This window comes from Seriola lalandi, unplaced genomic scaffold (assembly GCF_002814215.2).
Source record: "Seriola lalandi dorsalis isolate HSWRI2012SDOR001 ecotype SW California unplaced genomic scaffold, Sedor1 jcf7180002054519, whole genome shotgun sequence".
Taxonomy (NCBI): Eukaryota; Metazoa; Chordata; class Actinopteri; order Carangiformes; family Carangidae; genus Seriola; species Seriola lalandi.
In genome coordinates, this window is record NW_019525072.1 from 1,270,397 (window position 1) to 1,284,195 (window position 13,799).

The following is a 13,799-nucleotide window of genomic DNA, read 5'->3' on the forward strand; positions in this document are numbered from 1 at the left end:
TGAATTGGCTCCTGTAAGTGGCTCGGTCCACTTACCTGAAAACATTCAGGTTTGTGTTTGAAGCCAACAAAATTGCTGTAGTGTATTACATGATGAAACCGTCACTTTAAAGCTGACCCCCTTTTCCCTCTTGTGTAAGATAAGGCATGAATCCCTCAGTGCCATTTGAAATATTCTACTAACTTTTCCAGTTAAAGTGAAATTTAAACCTATGGATCTACTGAGTCGCAGCCTTACTTGTAATTAAACACCGTTAATATTCCCAGTACACATCTGACAAAACCACACCAGCCAATTAGAAACAGCTTCTCATTCTTGCCTCATTAGTATGCGTGACATGATTTGACTGGGGATTAATTGGATAAAAAAATCTTTCAGTGCATGAAGCCTTGTCAACTTTATTCAGTATAATTTGAAAAGTTGCAAAGACAATCTCATCATCAAACCTCCTCTGAGTGAGCTCCTTTTGTCATCGTGTCAACAGAGTCCAGCCGTGCATGAGCACTGTTGGATTGGGACATACTATTCTCAGTCGATGTCATTTAACATTTCCACCCAGAAGACATGGCAAAACAGTCCGACGCTCTAGTATACTGATTACAATTTGCTTGATACATGTGTCTTCTCTCTTCTCCCATCTCAGACTTGCAAAAATGTCTGATTTTGAGGATTTCAGCAGGCCAGGAGGGCAGGCAAACGTGTCCGAGAGCTACCAGCTGAACCCCACCAGCGTGATCGTGTCGGTGGTCTTCTCCCTCATCTTCCTGTTGGGCACCATCGGCAACAGCCTGGTGCTGGCCGTGCTGCTGCGGAGCGGACAGGTCGGATACAACACGACCAACCTGTTCATACTCAACCTGAGCGTGGCCGACTTCTTCTTCATCATCTTCTGCGTCCCTTTCCAAGCCACCATCTACTCCCTGGAGGGATGGGTGTTCGGTTCCTTCATGTGCAAAGTGGTGCACTTCTTCATCAACCTCACCATGTACGCCAGCAGCTTCACACTCGCCGCTGTCTCTGTTGACAGGTATGTGGCTGCCTACTTGTCAGTAAACACGCTATAGTAGCCTATTTTATCATTTCCACCCACCTGTAGCAGACTTATATGGCGGGGAAAATAAGTATTGAACGCATCAACATTTTCCTCAGTAAATATATCTCTAATTGGGCTATTGACATGAAATTGTCACCAGATGTCGGTAACAACCCAAGTAATCCACTCATACAAAGAAATCAAAACATATATGTCCATAAATTAAGTTATGTGTAATAAAGTGGAATGAAACAAGGGAAAAGTATTGAACACGCTTACTAAAATGTATTTAATACTTAGTAGAAAAGCCTTTGTTGGTAATGACAGCTTCAAGACGCCTCCTGTATGGAGAAACTAGTCGCATGCATTGCTCAGGTGTGATTTTGGCCCATTCTTCCACACAAACTGTCTTCAAATCTTGAAGGTTCCCAGGCCTCTTCTATGAACTCTGATCTTCAGTTCTTTCCATAGATTTTCAATTGGATTCAAGTCGGGTGATTGACTGGGCCATTCTAGCAGCTTAATTATCTTCCTCTGGAACCAATTGAGAGTTTCCTTGGCTGTGTAATTGGGATCGTTGTCTTGCTGAAACGTCCACCCTCGTTTCATCTTCAGCATCCTGGTAGATGGCAGCAGATTCTTATCAAGAATGTCTCGGTACATTTCTTCATTCATCCTTCCTTCAGTTATATGAAGTCTGCCAGTACCATATGATGAAAAACAGCCCCACACCGTGATGTTCCCACCTCCAAACTTCACTCTTGGTTTAGTGTTTTTCGGGGTGGTGTGCAGTGCCATTTCTCCTCCAAACATGGTGTGTGCTATGACATCCAAAGAGTTCAATTTTGGTCTCATCTGACCAGACTATATTCTCCCAGTATTTCATAGGCTTGTCCAAATGTTGTGCAGCAAACTTTAAACAAGCTTCAACATGCTTTTTCTTCAACAATGGAGTCTTCGCTCGGTAATGAGAAACCCTTTTTATAGGCCATCAATTAGGACTAAACCAGCTGATATTAATTTGCACTGATAGGGGGCAGGATTGCTTTCTAAATACTGACAGATTTCAGCTGGTTTCTTGGCTTTCCATGCCTTTTTTCACCTCCTTTTTTTCATGTGTTCAATACTTATACACTGTGTCATTTCACTTTATTACACATAACTTAATTTATGGACATATATGTTTTGATTTCTTTGTATGTGTGGATTACTTGGGTTGTTACCGACATCTGGTGACAATTTCATGTCAAAAACCCCATCAGAAATATATTTACTGAGAAAAATGTTGACACGTTCAATACTTATTTTCCCCGCTGTATTTGACATTTGAAACAGTTTTAAAATTACCTTGCAATTATAGTGTTGTTAGTGCCACGAGGTTACTACTATTAGCCTAGAGCTGCAACTAATTATTATTTCCATTTACAATTATTCAGACAGTTATTGCTGCAATAATGTGGTTTAGTCCTTTATTTATTTATTTAATTAAATCTTTATTTAATCAGGCAGTCTCTTTTAGATTAAAATCTCTTTTCCAAGAGAGACCTGAGAACAAGAAGCAGTCACAACAGACAATCAACAACAAAGACAACAGAACTACACAATACAAGAAACTAAGAAACGAATAATTAACAAAAACATTTACAATGATCACAAAATACATCAAATAATAAAGCTTTCAAATCGCCAAGTTTAAAGGCAGTTTGCAGTTCATTCCATTTAAATGGTGCATAGTACCTGCTGATATGAGTGCATACCATGAGGGATGTCGAGGGTTAAGTAGTTACTGGATCGTGTACTGTGGATATTAGATTTAAGTGAGAGAAGAGATGTGAGGTAATTTGGAAGCTTCAACATTTCAAAATGTCACAAAATTACAGGTTGACATCTTTAAATTCTTTGTTTTGTTAAAAAAAAGTCCAAAACCCAAAGGTAGAATTTATGCAGCAAATCAAATATATTCACATTCGGGAAGGGGGAGCCAAAGTATGTTTGGCATTTTTGCTCAATAAATGACTTTAATGATGACTAATACTGGAGTAATTTGTCGTTTCTTAATGTTACTTTACGTCTGCTATTATCAGAAATTTACAGGGTGGGGTCAAAGTCAGGAAGACAAAGTTTAGTTATTTCACCTTTTCCTTAATAGCAGTATTTCATGGGTGTGTGTGTGTGTGTGTGTGTGAATGGGTTAATGTGGCTGAAGCGCTTTGAGTGGTCAATAAGACTAGAAAGCAGCATATTAGTGCAGACCATTTATCACCCACTAAAATGACTAAATCATGCACCCATCTGCCTGTTTCAATGAATCAATCAAGTAATTCCCTCCCGCAAATTAATTCATACTTTCCCCTGGAATTAATATTCATGAAAATGGATGACTAATTGCGTCCTCTTTCATCCAGATTAATCGCTGTAGTAATCACCTTTACTCCCTTTCTCTTTCTCTTCTCTACACTCTCACAATTTTTTTATTTCATCCTTTGATACATGAATGTACTGTGCACACAATCTTGTATTATCCCTGACATCCAAACATATTTATTATGTGCTGTAGAAACATTGATGCATCTGTAATCTGAAGAAAAAAAACTGAGTGATTCAGGGGCAAAAATTATTAATCCAAGGGAATTAATTATGTTCAAGGGTATGAATCACTAAAGGGAGAAAATAATGTATAATGAGTGTGCAAACTAATAATACCAGGGCAGAAATACTGATCTGAGGCGAGAAGTTCTGAAAGTTTTGTTTGCACTTGAGGATCCTCACTTTCCTGCTGTGTTGTGCCATCCAGCAGATCCTCTAGTGCAAGCATTAAAAGCTGCGCAGGGGCTTCCAGAAATTTTCATGGGGAACACTTCACAACAAAGGAACAAAACGTTAAGTAGGCTAATGCTTAAACTAGTACTTATAATGACTTAAAGCAGGATCAAGTCGCTCTGACTTTATATGTGCCACCAAAATAACAGGATTCCAGTTACATAGGAAAACAACATTTCAGACCTGAGCATTTGATCCGCCTCTGAGCAGAGCAGCACATTTTCCCACAGAAGCTTTTTATTTATTTTCTATCATATCTCTGCTGATTTAGCAGTTTTTATGTCACGTTACAAGCTAGAGGGTAGAAGATGAGGTTTTTATCCAAAAACAGATCAGGGGAGGGTGGACAGGTAAACTCATTTGCAAATTATTACTAATATTAAACAAATGATGAGAAAAAATCAATTGATTAATTAAAGAGAAGCCTCAAGTTCAACCCCCTCGCTTGCTAATGTGACATAATAAAGACCAACGACATGTAGTTTGGGTCATCAGTTATGCATTAGTTAAGCATGCAGGAGCTCGAGTTCTGTATATGTTTTGTACCATTATATGTGTTACTCTTGGAGTAATGGTGTTTGTTAATGGGAATTATATTTATATCTTCTTATTAGTATGGATAGGTTACAACAACTTATAAGACAACCACCCTTTACATTTATTTTACTAATTTAAAGATAAAAAAAACAAAAAAAAAACAACTCTGGAAATATCAAGAAGAGCAAGACCCCAGAGGTATGTATTAATGAGCCAAAGACCTATAAGGCCTCGCGGAGATGCAGAATCTGTAATTGAATATTTTATGAGACTACAGCAATATCCGAGGCTGAAAAGTAAATCCCCCACAGAGTAAGCTCTAAGCCATCATTATAGTTGTGGGCAACATTGTCAGCTCAGTAAATATGGACGGAGTCAGTGCCCTCTGCAGCAGACCCCCTCTGCTCACACTGGCTATGTTTACACTTTAGAGGATTCAATAGATTTTTTTTTTTAACTCGCCAGTCAGACATTTCTTCCTCAGTCTGGAAAAGAGCAGGAACATCTGAGTCGCGAGGTTAAAAGATTTCTGCTGTTCAGTTCCTGTGTAACAAGCAAAAAAAGGAGAAGAAAAAAAAAAAAAGCAGCATCTAACAGTTACACTTTAGTCCAGGAATCCCCTACAGGAATTAAATCACAGTTCAGCCTGAATGAACACCACACACACACACACACACACACACACACTCCTTTAATGGAAAAGTATTTGCTGCCGCATTGTGCAACCCTGAGGTGGATCATGTGTTTACTGTGATTTTATGTTGGAGAACTTTCCACTGTGAAAATGATTTCACATAAAACAAGACGGTTCAGCATCATTGCTGCGGAGCAGGGAGTTCGTTTGCTCTTGCATCTGTGAGTGCATTTAACTAAAGTAAAAAAAAAAACAAGATAATAATGATGCAGAGTTATACATGCAGCATTCAACACCTAAAAATAAAGAAATCTATATAGAGATTTTGTAACCGGTGTTGAGGCTGCAGTCATACATAATGCATACAGCAGTTCACGTACATATTCGTGCCAAAATCCAGTATGATCATTGGGAGATCTATGCAGACATATGGAAAGAAAATACTATAACGGCAGTCATTTCATTCAACATACTTCTCCCAGTCTGTTTTTTACAGTCTGATTGGTTTATGATTCAGCAAAAAGAGCAAAACATCTTGTCAGGCATTAACAGACTGTCCACTAGCTCATGCTTTCAAATAAATCTGACAATCCCAGCCAAGCATACAGAGCCCTGTCTAAGTACTTGTAGTTCTCCAAGCCACTGAGCCTCCATATGTGACAAGTAGGTTCACTATATCTGCTTTTTTCCTTTCATGTTGAGCGTAAATGTCTTTGTCCCCATTTCAGTGAGGTTTCAAAGACCAGAGAGGCTGTTTTCTCAGTTTCTGGAGAGCTGCCTGAAGTGTCCTGAAAATGGGGATAAAGGGAGGACATGGATTCGCAGCTTTACCCAGAATCCCCGCCTTGGGCGAAAGAAGCTGCAACCCCTGAAACACTCGCAATCCACCGGAGAACATTAGCTCATAAAGCAGCAATGCTGAAAATGGCAAACGCGGCTGTGAATGTTCAGAGATGAACAAACCGGGCGTCTGTGTGAAAAACAGCGTGGTGTCATATTATTGACAGAGATTGGTGCCATAAAAACATCAGGTTCTTCCTTTATCACAGCACCCGGCACGTGCTGGGATTTGCGTCTTTATCACCCTACCTGTTCGGAAAAATCAAAAGCAAAGCACAAGGCACAGTCATGTTCTGCACTATTGTCAAGATCAGATCCTATTGAAAAGCCAGAAGAAAAAAAAAAAAACCCTCTCTGTGGACATTGCAGCCAGTTTGACATATTTCCCTAAGGTGTTTTTTATTCAATAGAACCCACAAGCTGCTGCAGTGTGAATGATTATCATTCAGTATAGAAACCTTCAGTGTGAGCTGTGGCGCTTGTAAGAGTGAGTGTGGAGGTGGCTGCATCCTTAGTGGATATTCCCTTCGTATCATTGACGTGTTGGTGAATCAGTCGTTAGCATGTAAACAGGAAGTTGAGAAATGTATTGAGATGAGATCTACACATATCTACCAGAGGTGTCTTCCTTTTTATTTCAGATTAAATTTATAAGGGATTTTAGGTTAACAATTTAAACCTTGATATGAAGCTTTAATATTGCTTTAATGATGAACTAGTACAATAATTACACCCTTTTAGCCCATTACTAGCATACTGTACCTCACTGGCTCAGCATGTCCACTAATTATCAGATTTCACAGGGTTTGGTGGATCACATGTTGTATTATTATTTTTCCCCTTCTAGGTATCTGGCCATTCGCTACCCACTCCGCTCCAGGGAGCTGCGAACCCCTTGTAATGCAGTGGTTGCCATGGTGATCATCTGGGGTCTTTCCCTGGTGTTTGCCGGCCCGTATCTCAGCTACTACGACCTGATTGATTACGACAACAGTACTGTGTGTATCCCCGGCTGGGAGGAGCAGAACCGCAAGGTGCTGGACACGTGCACCTTCCTGTTCGGCTACGTCATCCCCGTGCTGATAGTGAGCCTCTCGTACACTCGAACCATAAAGTACCTGTGGACGGCCGTCGACCCTCTGGACGGCATGTCGGAATCCAAGAGGGCCAAACGCAAAGTCACCAAAATGATCATCATTGTCACCGTGCTTTTCTGTATATGCTGGCTGCCGTACCATGTGGTGATCCTGTGCTACCTCTACGGAGACTTCCCTTTCAATCAGACCACGTACGCCTTCAGGCTTCTCTCTCACTGCATGGCCTACGCCAACTCCTGTGTCAACCCTATCGTGTACGCTCTGGTGTCCAAGCACTTTCGCAAAGGCTTCAAGAAAGTGTTCAGCTGCATCCTCAGTAAAAAAAGGAGAAATAAGGTTCATGTAGTTCACGTGGCCAACACGGTGCCTGGGTTTGAAGCAGGCTCCACAGAGGTGTCTCAGATGAATGAGGAGAACGTACGACAGAATGAATGTGAAATGATTAACAGGCCGATCGCAGAGCCAAGAGAAGCCACAGTGACACTGAATTTGCCCTTTCAGCGGCAGACTTGACGAGTGATTCAGCGTCGCTGACAGGCTTAGTACAGATTGCCTTTTGTAGAAGACATTGCAGCAAATATTTTAAAAGAAATGTGTAAACCTCTAAATCATGATATTCACATTTTTGGTGGCAAATGAATACTACAAAAAAAAAAGAAAGGTTTTAAGGAGAAAGTGAAAATTTGTTTCCACCATTTGCCTTAACCATGGCTTGCACTTTGATATTTTTTTGCAGTATCTGAGAATCCACATTGTTCTAGCACTTTTTCACAGCATCACAGAATGTGTCTCCCAAATAGCCCCGAAGATGTTCACAGGTTGGCAAATGTGGAGGAAAATCCACGCAAATCAGCAGCATTTGCTGTTCATCTGACTTCAAACAGGTCGATGCAGGTTTAGGGTAACTGTACAGCTCATGTTCATAAGCCAGACATTCCACTGCAAGGCTGTGTGCATCTCCACCAATGTGAAGTCACCATCGACTGGCCAGTCGTCACCACACCTCCTCTCCAACACCGTGGCTAACCGTAGGTTAATTGATCCGTTGCTTCAGTCGCTCATGTGCCCCCCCCCCACATAAGTTCAACTGCAACTGTAAACTTCAAACTCTGATTAAACGTCTGTGACTACTTTTCAATCTGCTAGTCCGTCAATAAGGTTGTTTATCAAAGCGGAGCAGGGTGTTTCTCTTAGTTTCTGTTTGTTTTGTGTCTTGCATGCAGATGCTGTTCTGTCTTGCCAAGATATTACTGGTATATTTGAATAATGTATATTTTAACTTGAAAACACTTTCAGAAAATTGTTTGCAAACATTATATTCAGTTACACTTCAAATTCATACCAGCATTTAAAACGTCAAAACCTGGACTGAATCCATTCTGGTGTACGAGGTTCAAGAATCAGGTGTGAAAAGGTCTGAATTTAGTAAAAAGAAGTTTTATTTGTTCTTGATAAATGACAAAACAGTTATTGGTAGAAGACTTGAATCTTTTTGGACCCCACATGAAAACTGGAAGCATTTTCTTTCTTTACTTGTATTTTGCACTGATTGTGTTCATGGCATGTTTCTCTTTGGTGTAAAACATTATATATTTAAATGAATATGTTTATCAGTGAGTGCACCTGAAAATTTAAGAGTTGTGTATTATATTTAAAAAATGTGTATTTTGTGTATTTAAAACTTTAAAAGCTGTGACATAATTATGATAATTTCTCTCTCCAGATGAAAGCAGATCCTCAGTATCTCTCTCTCTCTCTCTTTGTGTGTTTTGCTGTAAGCTTGTGTCCTACCTCAGAGCTGTAAAAAGAAAAATCTTAGCCTCTTAGTTGTTTTTCTCTTCTGATTGCATAAGATGCAATTTTCCTCCTGAGAGACTCATTTCCAAACACAACCTTCTTCTCTGCACTGACCAATTTTCCTCCAGTGTGTTTACTGTGCCCTGTGCATCTACTGTACTTATATAGTCTTTGTTTCTCTGTTTGTTCTGTTTCATCATGTAAAGATTCATCACGTAAGCAGCCTGTCGATTTTAAGAATATATCAAAAACTGTTTAAGACCACACTGTAATACACATTTTACTGACCAAATAAAATATTTTCTGCTGTGAGGTTTTAGTGGAGGTTCTATTCAATTCACAACGTGCATAAATGTGAACAATGTGAAATAAAATAATGTTATTAAACCAAATTATTTATCATCAAAAAGACTACCTCACAATATAACACTGAGATACCCTGGATATCTTAGCTTTGCCATCAATGCTCTCTTTAAGATCACTGAAAGAGTCATTGACTTCTAATAAAAGTAATTAAAACTTCATTCCTTTACTCACCAACAGCCGTCTCCAGTGGTGGAAAGCAACGTCAATGTTAACTCTCTACCACGTCTTTTCTTCGACTGACGTTAGCACGCTCACCAGCTAGTTCAACTCTGTCACCGTTGTACTGGGCAAATCCCCAAGAGATTACTGCTTCTGTGGGAGGTGAGAGCAGAGCTGGCAGCATTACAGGTCATGCCGCACTTTAAAGAAGGCTCTAATGAATAAATTAAAGTCTTGTTTTCATAAAAAAAGGACAACTAAATTGATATTACGTATTTATGTTCAAACTTTTCAATTAAGTTGTTCTTTTTTTAAATCGTATTTCTGTCCGCAAGGCAAAAGAAAGACGAAAGAAATCAATAACGTGTGATGTACAAACAAATGGACAATAACGATTCCAGATACAGTACATAGGCTAAACAAGCTTCGGTTGCAGACAGATCGGATGACATCAGTGGCAAGAACACTGGAGGTATAAGGTGGACCAAGACAATGAAGATGTGTTATAATTAAAAGATGTAGCTGCCTTATAGTCCTTAAAGTAAGACCAGAGAAAAGGACACAATAATACATTGATCAGGTAGAAATGAAAAGCTGGAACCAGGAACAAGCATCATTCATTAGTGTAACAAACAAAAGGATCTTCGGGACAGCATGAGTTAATGTATCTCACATATTGGTCACCAGTGTGGAGTCCGAAGAGCCCCACTGGAATAATTATACACTTTTACTTGTGGGTAATTAATCAGTCAATGAGTTGGAGTTGCTGTATCATATTTTATGAAACAGTTCTGAAAACGTTAAGAACAATCCTGTCTTCATTTTATTTTATACTTTCACAGTATCCCTCTGTATGAGCAGTCTGTTATCCTGCTCTATATTTATTATAATAAGTCATTTGAAGATGTTTGAAATACATTTCATTTTTGTGTGAAAGCAATGATAAATATGAATAAACATGGATATATTCTTTTTTGAGAACGTGAACTGTGCTTGCACGCAGTGGTCTGAGAATCATGGCGTTCATTTAACCACTGATTTCAGTTACACAACTGAAACTGATGCATGTTGCTGAAAAGTATTTAAAGTCATGGTCTCTCCCAGTGGATTTAAGATCTGTGCGCTTTCATCTTTGATTTGATGCTTCACTGTGAGTCACTTTGTGATGTCTGATCTAGAAAGGCATCACATGAATAAATTTGACTTACTGACGCTTACTGCAGAAAGCAGCATTAGTTAGTCAGTTAGTTAAAGGGGTCTAGTCGAATAAACATCTTGTATACAAAAGCTCTTGATAGTAAGATACACCAAAAATTAAGTAAAAACAGAACTGCTGCTAACAGGTATAGTACAATAAAACAACACACATAGTCCAAGAAGATAACACTCCACAGTGCAATACAGTAGTACATCAACTATTGTCAAACAGAAATCCGACTACAATCACAAGTAAATATCTAGCTGTAGCTGTTTCCATATCAGAGTCATGTTTTGTATTTTTTTTAATACACAAAAAAAATACATTTTTGTTTAATTGCCAAATTGCTTGATAGTTATTGTCACACAAAGCAAAGGTTATTGTATTGTAAAAATGTGACGCCAAAATAATTATTCTGTTATTATGGCCTCTTTGGCCGCCCGTAGTTCAGGCAGCAGCTGGCATTAAAAGACACATTGGTCCAAGAAGTTAGATGTGCTGCTGCTGAAGGAGGGAAGCTTTTACCCAAAACACACGTCTTACACTCAAATGAAATGTTAATGCCTTATGGGTTGTAGCCACAGAAATTGGGCCTGTTAGGTTGGAAGTGACTGTAGGATATTTATAACTACGTCACTGATAACCTTGGTCTGTGTTGGTGCTATGGTTGCTCTGGAAACCACTCTGCAATTTATCTTAGAAATCATAATGGCTTGAAGCTGCAGGGAAGCTGCGGGTTTTCATCAATTTCACTGGTTTACAAAAACACCTGTTTAACAGGTACAAGTTTTGTAGCTGCTTCTTTATGTTCTGCAATTAAATGGATACTCTAAAAACCAAAATTAGATTTAAGGAAGATGTGAGAGGTGGATCCAAAGGGGTAGTTGGAAGGTTTGAATTGTTATGGAGCTCTGAAAAACAGGTAAGCTGCAGGAGGGTGAATGAGATTTCTTCGTTTAGTGACATTCTACCAGATGTGAATCCTTTGTTATTGAAAATTCATTGTATTTAGCAGCGATGAGTATCTGATGAAAGACTGGGTCCATCTATTGCATAATAGTTGAAGATCATAAGCACAATGGGAGAAACCTCGGACAATGCAATTCAAAGGTCTCTCCGAGGATGGCTGAAGATGCAACTGAAGCTGTAGATTGAAATCACTGGGTTATAAGATAGAAGCCAGTACTGGAGTTAGAATGGGCAAGCTGTTATTATCAGTTTAAATTCAGAAAAAATGTTCACCAAGATTTTCTTTTTCTTTGTATGCATATAATATAAAGGAAGTTTTCTTCATATTTCAATACTTGTCTTCTTGTCTATTGTGAGTTCCTGTAATTCTAGGAAATGTTTACCCAAGTACAGTATGTATAGGATTACGCTGCATTGAGCAGTGCGAGGTTTCAGTCTGTGGTACACTACAATGATAACATCAGGGCAACCATCATAAATCATTGTAAGATTAAACTTGGTTTAAGTAAATGCTCTGCAAGTTGTTACAGGAGAGGAGGCAGCAGATATGGGTTTAATGTCAAAACCCGACGGGTTTCATGTTGAAGGGGTAGTCTTTCTGGATGACCGCCCTCTGCGTGGCGGGATCACTCTTTCTGCTCTCACAGACAACTGAATGGTTGCTTTCTCTTCAAATGGTGAGCAATAGGAGAGGTCGTCTCAACACGTCTGATTTATGACGTCTATTCTGAGATTCTTGCTGTTAATCGGTGATTTGTATAGATTTTGGATCAGGGGCACTTTAACAGATATATGACATTCTTGACATGATGTGGAAAATCTTTACCTGAAATTAAATTTGGGAAATGCCCTGTTTTCAATTTGGTGTCACAGGCAGTACAATTGCTTTTGATAAATGTCTCCCTTTTCCCAACATCAGTCTTCACAAGCATTTGATTGTTTAGAGAGATTCTGGGTTCTCTTAAAGGTAAATAGAAATGGATTTTCGAAAAACTTGATGTAAAAAGGAACCAGGCTGTAAAATAAACCAATACATTTTTACAGCTGATTTAGTCTTTGAGCTATTGCTTCATCGTAAGGTCGCACATAATTGACAAGAGTGTGGTTTCTTTTCTTTTCTGTTTTTCTTGAGGCTTTAGAGGTTTAGCCTCTACTCTCATAAACAATTCAGAATACAGATGAACAAATGTATTAACAGATTCTGGTTTTAGTTTAAGAAAAATAGCATGAAAATTAAAAGCAGACTTGCAGGTCAGAGTTACTAAATTTAAAATGAAATTTGATTAAATACAGTCACTCCAGTGGCCTCTGTCTCGGCTGTGTGTTTGTCTGGAAGGTCTGTGTTTGATGAGTTAAGTACCTAATATCATGTACTTTACCACGCTCATTGAGAATCAGCACCTGACATTTACTGTGTTTGCTTCACCTTCTTTTAATAACATCACACAGATTTCATTAGCACTCGCTAATAAATGGGCTTCAGTCCAGCTTGGTTCAGTGTTTGCATTTGCATATTTACTGCATGTGCAATTTGATGATGCTATCAGAGGGATTTTTATCTAAAACTGCCATCATCATCATGATGACCTTACTTATTGTACATATTTGGCTTATTATGATTATAAGTTTACCAGTTTATCCACATTTCCTTTCCGGGGAGCTGTTGCTTCATGGATTGAGGTTATAAACTTCATGCCTTTACGACAGTGTGCGAAACAAATAGTGTTTACCGGAAGGTCAGTGTGCTGCAGAGAGATCTTGTCAACAGTAACACAAGGAAACAACAGGCTGCAGGATGAAGTCGCACTGTGTCTTTGAGGGGTGTAAAAGAACTGCGTCAAAACATTTGCAGTGCTGCTGTACAGCTCTGCTTGCTTCACTTTTTGCTGCTGCAAAGACTTGAGTACAAAAATATTTTAATTAAGAGTAAAAGAAAAGTCCAATTAATGGTTATTTATTTGATTTAACTTCAGGAGGTAGCTAGGCATTTACATAACTGTTGATATCAAACTAAGAGGTTGTTTTGATTTTCTAATCTGAGTTGGGTGATCAGTCATTAGTCCTATATGAGCCTCCAAGAGAGCACAGCTATAAGACAACATGGAGGCAGCAGCAGCAGCAGCGTGGCCTTGTTTGCTCGAAACATCTTGTTCTTGGTATGAAGCGTTGATTAGCTTGTATGAGTCAAGGTAAAAGCAGCACAATTCCTGGTAATCGCAGGAAACTTGACTATCATTATCTTTTCCAAATCAATATATTAACAGCCAGAGAAAGAGGGAGCAGTGTTTGTGGCGCTTTCATCCTCTCATATAAAGGATCAGTGCAGGTTATTCAAGAGGATTTCTGTTC

At 39.0% G+C, this 13,799-nt stretch overlaps 1 protein-coding gene across 1 annotated transcript; it reads left to right on the forward strand.

Annotated features, from left to right (window-relative positions):
• Positions 1-648: 648 nt before the first annotated feature.
• galr2b (galanin receptor 2b) lies at positions 649-9,112 on the forward strand. The gene is made up of 2 exons (XM_023413776.2): positions 649-1,027; positions 6,712-9,112. The coding sequence occupies exons 1-2, from the start codon at positions 654-656 to the stop codon at positions 7,472-7,474; spliced, it is 1,137 nt and encodes a 378-aa protein (XP_023269544.1). The 5' UTR covers positions 649-653; the 3' UTR covers positions 7,475-9,112.
• The last annotated feature ends 4,687 nt before the right edge of the window (positions 9,113-13,799 follow it).

What these genes read in the sequence shown, in the direction of transcription:
- galr2b (XM_023413776.2), top strand. Translation starts at nt 654, where the DNA reads ATGTCTGATTTTGAGGATTTCAGCAGGCCAGGAGGGCAGGCAAACGTG. An exon ending in GCCGCTGTCTCTGTTGACAG is followed by an intron (nt 1,028 to 6,711) that starts GTATGTGGCTGC and finishes TTCCCCTTCTAG; the next exon opens with GTATCTGGCCATTCGCTACC.